The sequence below is a fragment of the Vairimorpha necatrix genome, chromosome 5 (assembly GCF_036630325.1).
Source record: "Vairimorpha necatrix chromosome 5, complete sequence".
In the NCBI taxonomy this organism is placed as follows: domain Eukaryota; kingdom Fungi; phylum Microsporidia; family Nosematidae; genus Vairimorpha; species Vairimorpha necatrix.
Genome location: NC_088820.1, coordinates 938,137 through 955,983, shown reverse-complemented (window position 1 = coordinate 955,983; position 17,847 = coordinate 938,137). Strand labels below are relative to the sequence as shown.

Below are 17,847 nucleotides of genomic sequence, written 5' to 3'. Positions count from 1 at the left end.
TAAACTGTCTTGCATTTTTATATATTTTGTGATAAAAATTTTTATTACAGGACCTCATGAAATTATTTAAAACTTTAAAAAATTAAATGCAAAAAAAATAATTTTTTACAGAATATCAAGATGATTATTACACAGCGTACGATTGATTTTAAAGAAACTTGTTTAATAGTGTTCTATTTTATTTAATTATGGTCTAAATACACTTGAGTTAAAGAATTTTTAAATGGTTGTTGCAAAAATATCATAAGAAATTTAGTTTAATAGAAAAAATTATTTTTTAGATTTTCTTATCGAACCAATAAATAAAAAATACGGCTAATTTCAGCATTAGTATAAATGTAGAGAAGAAAAATTTTAAAAAAAATGTAAAGGAAGAGACAATTTCAGAAAAAAAACAAAATGCAATAAAATTAACATTAAAGTAAGTAATTAATATCAAAAACATAAGTTTCTTATTTTGCTTCGATCGTGTTTTACATTTATTATCTTTTTACTCATATATAGAGTTAAATAGATTTCTGCTAGTTCATATGTTCTACAACTATTGTGTATAGAGGCTTTTAAAGACCTCTAATTCTCTTCGATTGTGTTTGTTTGACACCTGTATTTCTGTCTTTTAATGTTTGACTGTGATTCACAGTTCTATGGTCAGCATAATGACTTTTTAGTCATATATGCCTTCTACATATCAGAATGTATGATTGATTACAAATTAACATGCCTAAAGATTAGTGAATGCTACTTATCTTTCTTATTTTATTTTTTATTACAAAGATTATCTTCTTTGCTTCTGTTCTTTCTACCATTCCGAAGCACCAAACCCCCTTAACAACCATTCCCTTGTGCTATTTATTTTTATTTAATTTGCTCTCATTAATCTCAACTAAAAAACCTTTGCCCGCTGTTTAATTGGTCTTTTATAATACTGCTCATAATTTTTTTCAGGGGTGTAGCCTACTTTTTTTATATTTCATCCCAAAAATTCTTGTTGTACGAATTACCTTAGAACCTATTTCCACATTTTACTATTTTTAACATAAGTAAGCGTTCTACTTTAGGGTTTAAAAATAATTTATTATACAAAATTGGAAAATTTATCTCTACACTTTGCAGCCTTACATCTTAAGTAAGCTGTTTAGTTAGTTATACTTGTACGCCAAATCAGTTTATACTATTTTGTTTGTATTTTTTTATGTAAGTGATATATAAAAATCTATAATCTCGTAGTTACTCGGCATTCTTTTCCTTTTTTGAAGAAAGGGCAATTTTTTAAACATTTTGACCCCCAGTTTTTTTACACTAAAGGTGAAATTAGCCAAAAATGCAAAGCCTATTAGTATATCAAGAAAAGTAAGTGTTTAAATGATTAAAAATCAAATAAATTTGTTTATTTCTGTTTTTGTCTTTCAAATACAATCAAACTGTTTTTTTATAAGATTTAATTATGTTTTATTTCAATTTTGATAATTCGTATCTTCAAAACACATTTGGCCGTACTAAAAGTTACTTTGCGATAAAATTTCTTTAAATTGAATATAAATTTATTTCAAATTATGTTTCTGTAACTATTATTTTTTTTTGTTTTTTTAAATTTACCTGTCAAAAATCTAATATACCTTATTTTGCCTATTGCAAACATAAAATTTTACTAAAAAACTATTCAATATCGAAATATTAAAAAAAAGTTTATAAAATTTTTAAAGTCAACTTAATTTATAGATAAATATTTTTTTTTTTCTACTACCCATAATGAGATATCCATTTTATGTAAATGCAGTTATATTTTTTATAAAATCTATAAAAACTAGTATAAATGTTGATGATTGTCTGAAAGAAGCTGTTAATAGCCCAAATGTTTGTGAACCATTGGTCACACAATTGTATGTAAATTACTCGTATGATTTAAACGCCCAAGTTTTTCACGATTTTATTTGGAACGCAATTACAAATCATGAAATAATTGCAAGAATGACTTCAAATGACACTTCAGAAAATAGTTTTGTCAATAGAAGTAATATAATGAAAGAGAAATTCTTTGAATTTTTAATATACGGCGATTATAATCCTAATGTAACTATTTCGAAACAAGAAAAGGATTTTTTAGCTGAAATGATATCTGATTCTACAATATTATATGATATATTACGTACGTGTTATAAAGATGTCATAAATGATGCCAGTTCTACTACAGAGACTATTAAAGAAATTATTAGACAACATACTTGTTTTATACAAGATGGCATAAGTGCTAAACTACCTTTGCCCGTTATAAAATTTTGTAAAGGCCAATTAAAACCTTCTGATGATTGTCTTAATGATGCGGAAGATTGGGATTGTTTTAGAAAATATTTAAAAATGAATGGTGATCTATTAACCAAAGCGGAATGTACGAATTCAAATGCATCTTTTCTATCAGATGATTTTCTATCTAAATACATTAGAGAAAATATGATTGAAAATATTACTGCTGAATTAGATAACATTTATGGGGAAGTCGATAGCAAATGCGGTAATTTTAGTAGCAAAGAGACTCTTACTACTGAATTAAATAAGATTTCTGTGGCAACTAGTGAAGAGTTTGGGCATGTTACTGAAACAAATATTGCGGAAATAAATAATATAAATGAAATAATCGATGAAAATTATGATATTTTTACTGAAACTATAACTGCAGAGCTTTATAATTTAACAGAAACTAATGAAGAATTCCTTAATGTCACTAAAAATATTTTTACAGATATTAATATTAGTAACCTAATTGAACAAAATGAAAGATTAGAAAACATCACTGAAACTTTTAGTATCGAGACACAGAAACTTTCTGAACCAATGAAATTAAAATCAGAAAGTCTCGTTTCCGCGCATGCCCCAGAAATTAATACAGTAATAAATGAAAAATCTTCCAGACTACAAACAATTCAAACTACCGAGACACCTAATACTTTTGATACAATTGCTACGGAATTTAAAAATATAATTAGCTATATGGGAGTTTGTGGATCTATCTCTGCTTTGATTTTTTTAATTTTTATATTATTTGGCATATTATTTATGTTATTTAAATACAAATGTCGTAAGCGTGGACATTTAAAAGAAAACATAGTTTCTATAAACTCAAAAAGTTAGGCTTTGAAATATTTATCTACAAGGATTCTAAGCATATTTAAAATTTTTTTAGATAAATAAACTTGTATATAGCATTAATGAACTTTTTTAAAAAAACAATGCAAAATTGAAATTAATAGTACCTTGTCATTCTATTGTTTATTTTTTTGTCTATTAACGAATTAAGTAAGAATAATTACAAAAAAAATGATGACAATTCTGTTTGGAAATATTTTTATTCTTTTATCCAAAAAAATGTTATACCCTTAAATTACTTTTAAATAAAAGCGCATAGTTTTAAGGAAAAGGTCTTTTTGTATATGATGATGTTGTTAGTTTTGGCTTAGTATTAAAATTACAAAAATAAAAAAATTTTAAATAATAAAAAATTATGTTCTATAAAAAACATGGCTATATTACAAATTAAAAATTTATATGAGCTCTTAAAATAAAATTATTGTTCTCTAGGTCGAAATAATGCAGTTCTTTATACTATAACTATAGATTGAAATTTATACATTCTTTGAAGATTTAGCCTTTATGCATTTTCTCATATAAATGATCTTATATATTTGCTTAAAATATTATAAGTATATTTCAATAATAAATAGTATTTTTTAAAATTTTGTGTACAAGTCCTTAACTATTAAATGATTTTGATTTATCATGAAGATAATACGTTAGAAAAGATTTTATAATGTCAAATTATTGAAGAGTGTTCAATTTATATTTATTATGTTTTCAACATTCAAATATCAAATTAATAAAAACAAATTTTTTGTGTCCATTAAACAAGTTACCACCAATAATTAGGAATATGCACAAGATTTAATCTGATAAAATTTAAATAGTAGTTAATCAATCATCTATAGTAATAATTTTATCTTTTAAAACAAATCTATGCAATGTATGGTTGAAAACTATAAACAAATACATAAAAAAACTAAGATTTTGCTTTTATTTTTTAGATGCTAAACTTTTTAAAATTTTTAAGAAAAAGTTTATAAAGTTGTTAGTTTAAAATTAAAGCCTTATGAAATTGTTTATAATTTTTTAATATTTTAATAGTATTAGTATTTCTTCTTACTATTGTAAGGCGCAATTTTCTATCAAGCATCTGTAGTTTTATATGATATCTATCTGAATCTTCAATTGAAAAAATTCTTTATTTCGAGAAATATCTAAAATTAACAACTAGGTTATATTTTTCATGCAGTATGTCATGTTAAAAATTTTGCATTTTTATATAGTAAAATCTATTATAATAATATCCCTGGCGACTTGTTTATTTATTTACTTCGTATATAATTTTAAAATTATGTAAATGAATAAAAAAAAATTATGTATTTTATTGTTTGTTTTTAAAAATGAACCATATTCAGGTTTTACAATATCACAAATCTTTTTTGTGTTATTACTTAATTTATTTGGTCTTTATTCTTCTTCTATGCGAACATATATTTTATTAGGGAATTAAATTTACTTAAACATTTTTTATGTCATAAAAAGAGAAGAGCAACACATAATACATATAAGCGAAAAACATGTACGTAATAAATACTCATGATAACTATCAAAATGGAATTTTAATGAGTTTGTGTGATGATTATTCTTGAAATTATTGAACTCTGAATAAATTTTATTGATATTAAGGACAAAACATAAAATAATTTTTTTTGGCGGCGGAAAAAGAACGAGTACTTATACATGAAGTGTTTTAAATGCGATGTAGATCATTTACTAGTCTATTACGTTTTAAAAATTTTAATGAAGTTTTTCGGGGATTATAATTTTCTAAGTTTATTAAATAATAATGTGATAAATACTTTATGATAAAAAAAACTTTTGATTTTTTATAAGCTTATAAAAAAGCTTAAAATAGATTATTTGCATTAGATTCTTTAGTTTTAGTCAAATTGTTATAAAGTGTTTTTTTAACATATTATCACAATTTTTCAAAATTTTTTTTATTATCCAATAAATAACAAATTTGTTTATCTTCCAAAAGTGTGTAACGGTTACAGAACAATAATCAAGTAAGCAATGTCTGAGTTTCACAAGTAAATAATAAAAAAATTTCATTATGTTTAATAGAAGACTATAGTTGCTAACATATGGTATTAGTTCTCTTTGCAAAATATTACAGTAAACTTATTAGAAATTTATGAATAAATATCTACTTATATCTAGATGTTTCATTAACACGATAATTATCTTACATCATCGTTGGCTTTCGCCATAAACTAGCTTAAATTTATACAAATTATAATTATTAGCATATTTTTTTTTTTGCTGGCATATAGAGATGAGTATTGTTCATGAAAATAGAATAGTACATTAAATTCTAAAGAGATATTTATTTTATAATTTTCCAACAACAATAGAATTGAAATTTTTACATATTTTAGCATTTGAATATTTTGGTGTAAAATATATTTACTTTGATTTTTTTTGTATAAATAATTATGAAATTGTCTATAAAAATACTATGTATTAACCTATTAACGATATTTCATTTTTAAAATTTTTATAATGTAATTAGAAACCATTAGCATGTAATGTATTGTTATTCTCGTTCTGAATAAGTGAAACATTCAATCTTAATATATTTAATTTTTATGATTTGTTTTTACAATGACCGAATATCATAATCATTTAACGTTAATTAACTTTTTATATGTAAAGAATAAAAATAAGAATAATTAGAAAAATCATATTAGTTTTGAAAAACTGGAACCCGAGAAAACTTATTTTTACGCATTATACAAGTCATTAAAGATTAATAAACTAATTTTTCAGAATGCGGGCTGTTACTAATAAAAAAATCAAAATAGGATTTGTCATACACTATGAGTTGATACCACTAAATGTAAAAAATAAATAATAAATTAGTTCAACGAAAAAATAAAACGTAAAAATTAATACAAAAAAAATTTACAATGCCCATTCATAATTACTTTTTATTCTAATAAAGATATATTTGAGATAATGTCTAAAATTAGTACAATATTAAAATTGGTATCAAATGATGCAAAAAAGTGAACGTAAATGATAAAAAAACATAAAAAATAAAATTTTATTTCTATCATAGAAAATTTAAGATTCAAATACTTATCACATGTCAACAGTTACGTTGTTTTTTATAAATTCCCCAAAAGGTTTAAAACTGATTATACGTACATTTTTAATTTCATTATATAATTCATGATGTATCATAGTTAAGTTAGGAATTATGTCAAAAACACTAGAAATGTTAAGTATTTTAATATATCAAAGTACTTTGACGTGTCTTTTTTGACTTAAACAACATAATTTCATGTATCTCTAACATATAATAAACAAAATCTTAAAAATGTCTACCTCTGTAAGTGTTTTCATATTGACTTAATTTCAAAATTCGGAACAAAGCTCATTAGATACATAATTTCAAAAACTAGTTAAAAAAATTACTTTTATTCTTAATCTTCATTGATGTTGATTTGTTAGAAATTATTTGATTCATATGAAAATATTTACTTTTATAATAATATATAATATTTTTTTAAGAACTATAATGAATATTTTTTTAATTTATATCAGGAAATAATTAATTTCTCATACACTAAATATTTGTTATGTCTACAAGATATTTCAAATGCGCTTTAAATCAAGTCAAAAATCGGTAACAAAATTTTTACATTGACTCGTCAAAACACACGTCGGAAACGTTACTAATTTAGTTTTACAACAAAAACACTTGTAAAATTTTAGAAAAAAACAGTATACTTTGTTATCAGATGATGGTTTTTTAATACATTAGAATGTAAATTACAAAGTTTATATAAACATATGATAATATAACCAATTATACCTGTTATATATTTATTTGAATCAAAAGTTATTATGAGACTTACTAACTTTTAATATCGATGTACTTACACTAAATCCTCTTAAATTTATTATTTATGGAAATTATGACGATTCGTGATATTCTACATATTTGTTTAAAATAATTTCTTTTTTTTTTCTAAAAAACATTTTCAAGAAATCAAAAAATGTCTTCAAAAACTTCTAATGTTAATTTTTATGTAATTTAAATTTGTATTGTAGTTTACTCTACATGATGAGTAGTTTTTCACATAAAAGATGTTTGATATTTCACATAAAAGATGTTTGATATTTCACACGTTTTTAAAAGTTCTTGTATAATTTATACAAAAAATATCATAATTGCATTTGTTTATTATAGTCTGATGCTAAATTTCAAAATTTTATTAATTATATTGCAAAAATAATTTGTGGCAGGTTTTTTATGAATAAAATATAATATATGTTTACAAAAAAAAAAGTAAGAATATGTCTGCTGATGCATCAAAACAAGTTGAACAATCTTATGAGTGTAAAACATACTTGTAAAATATTTAAATACATTTAAATTAGTTACTTTGATTTTTATACATGTCAAATCTCAATCTATAGATTAAGCTATACATATAACAATAGTTATTTTTGTAAATTATATTGTAGTACATAGTTTTTATTTAAATTTTTTATTATTTATATAAAAAAAATTATGTCCCTTCATGATTTGTTCTAGTAATATTTTGTATTTACTATTTATGACAATAGCAATTCAAACTATTAATAATGAAGAATTTGTTTTAAATTCTTTAGTTTTTTATAGTAACAATTGTGATGATGTAGTAGATACACAGTACAATCTTGCATTGTCAGAATCAGATATTCAGATTTTTTATGATCTTATTTGGAACATAATAACGAATCATTACATTTTTAAAAGAATAACACAAAATGATACCGCGGAACATAGTTTTGTTGTCAGAAGAGACATAATACACAGAGCATTTGACCAAAAATTTGGTAGAAAAATAGTTGATTTCAGTCTATGGAAACAGGTTATCGCCCCCGAAGAATTATTTGTTAATGAAATTCTAAAAGTTGTTGATAAATTTTATATAATGCTACGACTTTGTTATAAAGATACAATAAAAAGCGCAATGTCTGCTAAAAATGCAATAAAAGATATAGTTAGTAGAAATATTTGTTTTATACCAAAGGGTATAAATGAAAACTTGCCAACTATAGTTTATAAAGAGTGTAAAAATCTTACTTCTTATTACGATGATTGTTATTCTTTAAAACATTTTAAAGAATTTCAAAAAGAGATACTTAAAAATCAAAATCTTTTACTAAAGGCAGAATGTTCTAATGTAAGTAATAGTTTTTATGATTTTACTACTGAAATTTATAGTGTAAGCGACACTACAATTTCTAATAATAACAATACTACCTCTTTTTTCAATGATATTATTAATAATAATATAAAAAATATCATTATCAACGAAAATTTATTTGCAAAAACTCATGATTTAGTTGGTGTATTTGCTATTAATTCTAACAATATTACTGAAAACGATAACATAACTGATACTGTATTTCAAAAGACTTCGGACATTTCAACTGTGAACATTGGTAGTGACTTGATAATTGGCATTGTAAGTTTATTTATTTTTATTTCCTTCTTCATTTTTTTCGGAATAATGTGTTATAAAAGAAAAAGATCTCAAAGAAACAGTGATTCTGAAATAAATTAAAAGGCCTTTTAAGTTCAATCTTTATAATATAATTAAAAATAGAATTTTTTATTTTTCTCAATAAATTTATTCTTGTTCTTCATGAAAATTGGAGGTTTATAAAGTTTCAAAATAAATATCAACACTGATGAATATTGAATAAAATTCCATATATGATAAAAGCTATTATAAAAAAAAAGTATTTTGCAAAAAACATTTTAATATTCAAAAATTCATGTTTATTTAATTAAAAAAATAAAAATTAATATATATTTCATTTAAACTATTAATATAGATTTTCAAGGTCTGTTTTTTGTAGGAAATTGATTGTAGAGTATATACATATAATGCCAACCATAAAAAGCAATCTTTTTGTTTACAAACATTAACAACAGTCTTTTTACTGCCTCGTGCTTTATCATTTTCCGTAAATTTATGTTATTTTTGCATGATGTTTTCGCCATATTGAAACAAGATGTTACTATTATTTTTCATTATAATCGACTTTTAGAATATAGCCCGATTCATAACTTATAAAATTATAAAGATCATATAAGTAATATATGGTATTTGTAAAACATTTACAGGGCATTAATTTTATACATAATCTTGAAATATAGTGTATAAATCAATTTCATTAAAAATGAGTGTTTTTTTGTTTGTTGATTCATCAAACACATTCTCCAAAATACAAAATACGTTTTAAAAGAAGGTTGAAAATATATTTGATTGATTTGAACTTTGATATCAAGCATATCAAATCAGTTTGACAGCTTTAAATTAAAAAAAATTAAAAAAAATTAGTAACAAAAGTACATAAATTCAATTGTTAACCATATTTTTTCAAGTTATTTTTTTTATGTTTAGACCAAAACACATCAGAAACAATGAAACAATGCAATAGAAAAATGAAAAATTAAATTTGATAAATCACTAATATAATCATTAATAAGAATTTTTTTATTTTACTTTTCTTTTTTCAAAAAATTTGTTTCAGAAATAAATATAAATATAAAATTTTATGTAAATAAACATGTTATTTGTAGTCCTGTTCTTAATTAAAACTGTCAGCATAAGGAAGCTTTTATATCCTCCTACAGAGATGGATTTGGGAATAATTCTTTTACAAAAGATACAAGAAGAAAAGAACGAAGAAGTGTGTGTGGTAAGATTTGAAGATCAAATCTATGTACTTCTAAGTAATTCACCATTAGATTGGAAGAACATTAAGCCGAAGAAAAAAGTTTCAGAACCATTGCCCGGGCACTTTAAAAGATTCAGAAAAATCGTCTATGAGAATATAAAGAGAATAAGAGAAATAATTTCTTTGGTATTAAGAAATGTTTGGTCGTGGATTTCTCATATATTTTCTAAATTTAGATGTAAATTATCGAGTCTATACACCAATATTTTATCATGGTCTTATAAACATACAAAAATGCGCTACAAGACATTTATACGGGGTTATGAAGTGTGCAAACAAAAGTTTGAACAAGTGTTAAAAGTTCACAAATATATAAGAGATTAAAACAATAACTTTTCTATAATTAATGTGTTTCTTTTTTTTATATTGTGTTGTTTTATATGTAACATCATGCTGATTCTTGTTTAATATAGCTATACATAAAAAAATTAAATTTTTATCGTTATATTTAGATGAATTAAATAATTTGAAAATATTGCAAAAAAAAATTGGATATGTGTGTCTATTACAGATTTATATAATACAGTAAATATCGAAATATAATTATTTAGGCCCTCATTTTACAATCATGCCAATTCCCAAGCAATAGCTGCTTTCTGTAGGATAGAAATATTTTCTGTGTACAAGAAAGACAATGCCCAAATTTTGGATCTCATAGGAAGACCGTAGATCAATAGCTACCAATTGTGATCGAATGTTGGACATTAATTATATAAAAAGAAAACAAGGGGTTAGATGTGTCCATCTTTTACTATGTATTAAATATGGTTTTAAGAAGAGCAGAAAAATACATGGAACTTAGTAAAAGAGAAAATAGAAAATTATCGTGCAGAAATAGGAGTAGATACGAGAACATCCAAAATTTTAAAGGCGACCCATAAATAGCCTGATATAGTTGTGTTTATAAAGAAGAAAAAAGAAATTTTAATAGTTGAAGTAGGTATAACTAACCATTATCGACTTACTATAGTTGAGAATGAAAAACTAAGAAATTAAGACCTTCTTGCAAATGAACTGGGACTAATACATAAATCCCGGACAAGAATAGTTCCTTATATAATGACGTGGAGTGGTGTGGTGACCAAATATCACGGAAAATTATTAGGATGCTGAAATACAATTCTCTTCTTAAAGCATATACCCAGTCTATTGTGATGAAGAAGACTCTAGAGTCCATCTATTTGAAACGATGACGAGGATTCAATCAGGAGGATGCAGGAGAAGAAGAAGTGGCTAGAGCTGTATTCGCACTAGCAAATATAGCGTCTGTTAAGAAGTAAGTCATTGAAGGAGAATGAAACCAAAAGTTTGGAGTTTTAAAGCGAAAATAATTCCACAGAAACCAAAGTCTGTGAGCGGCTGAATCCCATGAGCGATACCGGGGCAAGCTATGTTGCAAGAATATGAGCTCAATGAAAAATAAACTCAATTATTAACTATACCCTTCGAGTTTTGTTTATTTTTTATACATACTTTGTTCATTTTAGAAATAAATAATTATGAGGAATTTATAAAAAAAATAAATGAATTTAATTAGGGTATGCTTATTGTAGTTTATATTTATAGTTTAACAAGGATAGGTTCCGCGTTGGCGTCTCCTGCTTGTAGGTGGCTTCTCGTCTCCATAGTTCTTTCCACATCGGCTTCGTCTCCTCTCCTTCGGTAGTCCAGAGAAATGCTTTCTAGCGTCTTCTTTGCGTGATCATCTGGATGTACGCTTCTACCTTCTTAGGGATTTCAAGTCTTGTGGTATAAGATTTGTGAAACTTAGTCACTATACAGTCCCAAGTGATTACGTAGGGAATTATTTCTGTTTATAAACCATATATTAGGCCCAGTTCGTTCGCAAGGTGAGGAATTTATTAATTTTATAAAAAGAGTATTTCTAATAAATATTCGAAATAAACAACTTTTAAAATTTATTTGAAATGAAAACAAAATTCTATTTAGTGATTAACTCTTATGAAAAGTACAATATATTATCGTTACATATAAAAAAATAATGAGCATAAAAAAATAAAAATTTGTTATTGATACAGAATTGTCATTGAATTTTCTTCAAGTCTATCAGTAGTGTTATGAGCTATTTTAGTTAGTACATTTTCATATAAATATACTTGTATATTGTCAATTAAAATATAAAAAAGAAATAATTATGATTTTTTGCTCCTGAGTTTTGTTATATAAAAAAAATTTAAACTGAGTATTCTAGGCTATTATTTTTAGATTTTCTTATATTTTGTTATTTTAAAAATTTTGTTTTTTTTAGTGCTAATTGTTACAAACAAGATAAAAGTTTTGTCTTTTACATAATTATTCTTCTATTTCAAGATTCAAACCTTATTTGTTAAAAATGAAAAATTTTTAATCTTTTGTTGTTGCTGATTTCATTTTATTGGCTTAATATATTATAAATATTTTGTAAAAATTGAACTTTTTATTATACCATGTTTTTTTATATGTTAAACTTTAAAAAGCAAGTTTTCTAGTTGTGTACTCTACTAGATAATTATTTATAAAATCCTAATAAGTTAACATATCAAATTTAGATATTAGGGCTTAAACAATACGTTTGCTTATGTAAATAACACTCTATAAAAATTTTTACATATTTGCTAATTATATAGTTTATGATAACTACAATAAAAAATTAATACAAATTATATAAGGCTTCTATTGGAAATAAACAGCTCTTTTATGAAATATCTGTAGCAATAATATATGATGATTAAACTAAATATTATGACAATTGTAAGTATTAGATATACTTTATACTACCAAATTCAGTATCAATAGTGGTGGTATTCTTTGTTGGAGTAACATCTAATATATAGGTACTAATTATATCAAATAAATTTTTAGAATCATATTTATCATTAGTACATTCTGCTCTTAACACTTGCTCGTGATCATATTTGATCTTGTTATAAATGATTTTATTACCAATCTCTTTATTACATTTATCATAATATTAAAATTATTTTCACATTTTTAATAAACCAATATATAGATTTGTTAAATATTTATGTCGCATATGAAACACAAGTCGTTTTAATAATGTCTTAAATTGATTTTATAAGAGATTTTGAAGTATATAAATATTCTTTATAAATAATCCGTATTTAAGCATCTAAAGCATATTGTTAATTTTCCAAGTAAATCATTTTATGAAATGAAAAGAATTCATTATTTCCCAATCCCATTTATAAAAGTTTGAGTGTGTTAGATAAGCCATTTTTATTAGCATTTTTCTATTAATAAAATCATATTCAGAAATATCTTTTTAAATAATTTTATTAAATATATCGTGATTGCTCCCATACAATTTCGTAATAACTTTGAACAATTTATATAATGTTTTATTTAAGTTATTACATATTCTATCTGAATCACAAATTACACCGTTAATGATAATTTCATTGAACAAACTTTCAAAGTGATACTAAATTTACGTATACCTGGGTGTAAAACAAACAAAAAATAATTAGTATATTCATTAATAGGGTAAAAATTTTATAATCGAACATTTTCAATCCTAACTACAGGAAGTTGTTTTTTATTCCAATTCAAAATTAATATTGTTGGTATTTATATTTGAAGTTTTATGTGTAATAAAATATTAAGTACATTAAAAATGACACAAAAATAGTTTCAGATATATGAAATATAAAACTAAATGTTAACCAGATATCAAAAAAGTGTAGTGTTTATGTTACTACGAATTAAAATGAAATTGAATATTATATTAAATTTTTTAGTTGTTAATCTACATCTTCAAAACCACACAAACATACAAACAAAAACATAAAACGTATATATTGTTTTTAATAAGACCTTAAATAGCATCAGCAAAATCTTTAAGTTTTGAATTACAAAATTTTGAGCAAATTTGGTCTTAAATTAAACATAAAAATCGCATTATATAACTATCAGATTACCATGGCATTTGAATTACGACAATTTTAGTCTTAAAAGAATTGTGAATAATTCTGCTTTGCAAAACTGTGATAAATAATTGTTAGTGGCTACTTAATTTGTATGTATTTTAACCCAAAGTAGTATAGGAAGTCTATATAAAAGATAACATTTTATTTTGTCTACAATTTGTCAAAATAACATTACTCTCGTTTGCCCACATTATTTTTATGACTTAGAAAGTATTTAAGAATCTTTTTTAGTCTTTACATCGAAATTACACATTTATAATTATTTAAAAAAGTTAAAAACCCCAATTGTAATAGTTTTAGAGGAGTGTTGTAAATTTGTAAAGGTTATTAAACTATTATCACATATAATGATCACATGTTTTAGTTAAATTTTGGCCTGTTGAGGTAATAACTTTTTTAGCCTGTATGTAAAGATTTTTTACTACGCAAAATTATAATGAAACTGTAATTAAGCATGTTTAGGTAAAAATTTGAAATGAAAAAGTAAAAATGATCAGATTGATCAAAAAGATTTTTTATAATGATAATGGGTTATTTGAAGAATATTGAGATGAAAAATAATAACACTAAAGTAGATCTTATGATTCATTAGTTTCTTTACTTATTTCCTTTAGTATTTATCAACGTTTAATTATTTTAAATTTGCGTTATTTATTAAACATTTTGTGTCTTGCCTGTATCTATTAATATTGTCTGGCTATAAATCTGCTTTAAAATATGAAAATTTGATTAGAATCTTTTTGCGTATTCTTAAGAATCCCAAGAATTTTTATAAGCAAAAATTCGATTCCGTTTCTTCAAAAAGATAACTAGATAAACAACAAAAAATTATAATTTTTTTTATAATGTAGTTATGAGCACAAAATCGATTTTAAATAACTATTTTTGTGCAAAAAAAATTATATACGCATCATACAAATGTTTAATCTCTATAAAATCATTTCTTCTTTAAAGATAATTCTGATGTAAATTATAATATTCTGATTATATTTCAGATACTTCGAATAAAGATAATATATTTTTAATATTCTTAATATAATTAATATTAATTTTTTACTACTATATTTAAAAAATATTTTTAAAAAAACAGGTTTTTTTATATATTCATAGATAAAAATTTTAATGTTTAACTTGTAGACGTCAATAAAACTTCATTTCTTTCAATCGGCTTCTTCTTCCAACATTTGTATTTTTTAAACATAAACATTATGCCTAATATTATAAAACATACAGAAATTACAGCAGCCGTTAACCACCAAATTTGTAAATTACTTGTCATATTCGTTTCCTCAGTAGAAATTGTATCAAAATAATTGTTTGTTTTGGATGTATTCAACGCATTTATCTTGTCAGTTTGTTCTTCGATAAATTCTGTTATATTATTTATCTCATTTGTAAAAGTTTCCGTATTATTGTCTTTTTTTGTAGCAAATATATCAATTGTGAGATAGTCTTCGTTGGAATTTATACATTCTGCTTTTGATAAATTATCGTGATTAATTTTAATGAAATCATGGAAATAACTTAATCCATCTTCTCCATAACAAAAATTAATATTAGTTATTAGGCCTTTGCATATTTTATAAACAGGTAGCGGAAGTTCCTTACTTGCACCATTAGGTATAAAACATGTATGTTGTCTAATGATTTCTTCTATATTCTTTATTGCAGATACAGCATTGTTTATAACATCTTTATAACATATACGTAGTATGTCATAATACTCTTCTGTTCCAAATAAAATTTTTTCAATAAATAATAATTCTCCATTTGAATATTTGCTACTTTCATCAGTGTTCAGTTTGTTAATCCTCAGGGATTTTAAGAATTTGTTTTTCAAAGATATATTTCTGTTATTAAAACTGTTTTTTGAAAAATCATTTTTGGTCATTTTTAAAAAAATTTCATGATTTGTTATTGTGTTCCAAAAAAATTCATAAAATATATTAAAATTTTTATCTGACAATGGATTATCATAAATTGGTCGAGTAAATGGAATACAAACATCCATACTGTTGACAACTTTTTTAAGGGAATCTTCAATATCTAAACTGGTTTTTATGTTTTTTACATGAAATATAAGAGCTGTAAGATAAGATAAATTAAACATAAGGGAAGATAAAAAAAATTTAATTTATATAAAAAAAAGAGTTAACCTAAAAAATTTTAATTTCTTTTTATTTTATTTTCTACATAATTATGTCATTGTATATAAAAAACAAGCTGTTACTAAGATAAAAATTCAAATATTAAAATTTGACATTTGTTTTTTACGAATCTTAAAGCTCGTTGAAGATATTTATTAAGAAATTCGTCATGAAGAAGCAATATAGATCAATATTATATGTTTAAATACGAACATTTTGTTTTTTACGTCTTATAAAGCGCTTGGCTGATATAATTAAATAAATTTGTCCATAGAAACTTTACAGATCGATATTATTAGGTTTACAATCACATTTTGGAAAACTTTCACTCCGAGGTTATTTTACATAAAAATACATGTAGAATTTGATATTAAAAAAAACAAGATGAGGAAGAAAGTTTATAATCCTAAATCAAAAAAATGAAAATTCAAAACTTATATTTCAACATAATAATCTTTGAGATAATATTTTTTAACATATTTTCCAAATTTTATCCTGTTACAACAATGTTTTGACATTAATTTTTTCGGCTTATCTAAAGTTATAATAGGAAATATAAAAACCTGTAAAAGAAGGTAGTTTTGATTAGAATTTCACAAGGTTCTTTAAGTTTTATTATTTTGTAACATCTGTGTTAAATACACAACAATTTTAATTTTTAAAAAATAAAACTGTCACACAAAAGAACCTTTTAATTATTGAATATAATTTATTTATACTTGTTTTTGGGTATTTATCTCTTATTTATAGCATCGAATAATTTTTTTTAGTATTAACCTTGTTATGAATGTTCTGTGATAATAATATAAATTATGTAATATTCATATTAGTAATAATATTGTAGTAGATTATTTGCTATATCTTACGACTTGTGAAGATATGACTGTTATAATATAATTAATTTAATTAGTAGTATATCAAAAAAGTATAAATTTTTTTAAAATTAAATATTATTTTTATAAATAATAATGATAGAAAGAACCCTAACATTAAATTCAGTATAAAATTAGGACTGTAATTTCTTTGGTGGAAATTTGGTTTTTTTACTATATAAGCGCAATCTCAAATTTTCGGAGTAATAAAAATCTAACAAAGATTTTTTAGATATGGATCAAAAGATCTATTGCAATTCTGTATATATATTAGGAAAATCCTCAAAAATGTATATTATTAGAGCCTTGTTTGTTTATAGGCACTTCATTGTTAAATTAATAAAAAATAGATCTATGCTAATAGGAATCATTACATTAAACAAGCAAACCGATAGTTGTACTGGCAGTCAACCGCTTTTCTTCTCTGCCAAACAGGCAATACAGAAACCTGTAACATTTTAATATGTTCTATCTCTTTTCAATGGTATTTAAACTGCTTTGAAAGACATCCTACTTTGAGGTCTCTCCATGTGCCTTTTATGTCTATTGTACTTTACGTACATATTGTAGCCACAACCTACTGTATTATTTGCCGTAAGGTGGCATTCTACAGAAATTAATTTTACGTAGCTGTTATACAACAAATAAATATGAGAAACTTTACAAAAAACCATGAACAAGTTTCTCATTCATGATATAGTTTCTTTAAAAATATAAAACAAAGGAATTTGTATGTATAAAAACAAAGTTCATAATGATGAACACATTGAATACATAAACACATTAAAAGCAAAACGACTTTAAATATGAATCCAATTTTAATAAATTTCAGAAAATATCAATATACCAAAACAAAACTTGTTATTAAAAAGTCTTTTAAGTGATGTTATAAATCATGTATTTTTTGTGAATAATATTTTATACTTATAGAATAAATACTATATTTTCTTTTGAAGCGTAATAAAAAAAATATAGTAAAATCCTCAGTAAATATGTCTA

General features: G+C 23.5%; 4 protein-coding genes across 4 annotated transcripts; 3 read left to right on the top strand and 1 right to left on the bottom strand.

Moving 5' to 3' along the window:
• Positions 1-1,749: 1,749 nt before the first annotated feature.
• On the top strand, positions 1,750-3,126 carry VNE69_05191 (putative SP-containing membrane protein; the record flags this gene model as incomplete). The annotated part of the gene is made up of 1 exon (XM_065473675.1): positions 1,750-3,126. One exon carries the CDS (start codon positions 1,750-1,752, stop codon positions 3,124-3,126), a length of 1,377 nt encoding a protein of 458 aa, XP_065329747.1.
• A 4,541-nt stretch (positions 3,127-7,667) lies between these two features.
• VNE69_05190 (putative SP-containing membrane protein) lies at positions 7,668-8,699 on the top strand (the record flags this gene model as incomplete). The annotated part of the gene is made up of 1 exon (XM_065473674.1): positions 7,668-8,699. The coding sequence occupies one exon, from the start codon at positions 7,668-7,670 to the stop codon at positions 8,697-8,699; it is 1,032 nt and encodes a 343-aa protein (XP_065329746.1).
• Positions 8,700-9,780: 1,081 nt separating this feature from the next.
• VNE69_05189 (uncharacterized protein) lies at positions 9,781-10,206 on the top strand (the record flags this gene model as incomplete). Its single annotated transcript, XM_065473673.1, has 1 exon — positions 9,781-10,206. The coding sequence occupies one exon, from the start codon at positions 9,781-9,783 to the stop codon at positions 10,204-10,206; it is 426 nt and encodes a 141-aa protein (XP_065329745.1).
• A 4,749-nt stretch (positions 10,207-14,955) lies between these two features.
• On the bottom strand, positions 14,956-15,840 carry VNE69_05188 (uncharacterized protein; the record flags this gene model as incomplete). Its single annotated transcript, XM_065473672.1, has 1 exon — positions 14,956-15,840. The coding sequence occupies one exon, from the start codon at positions 15,838-15,840 to the stop codon at positions 14,956-14,958; it is 885 nt and encodes a 294-aa protein (XP_065329744.1).
• Positions 15,841-17,847: the final 2,007 nt, after the last annotated feature.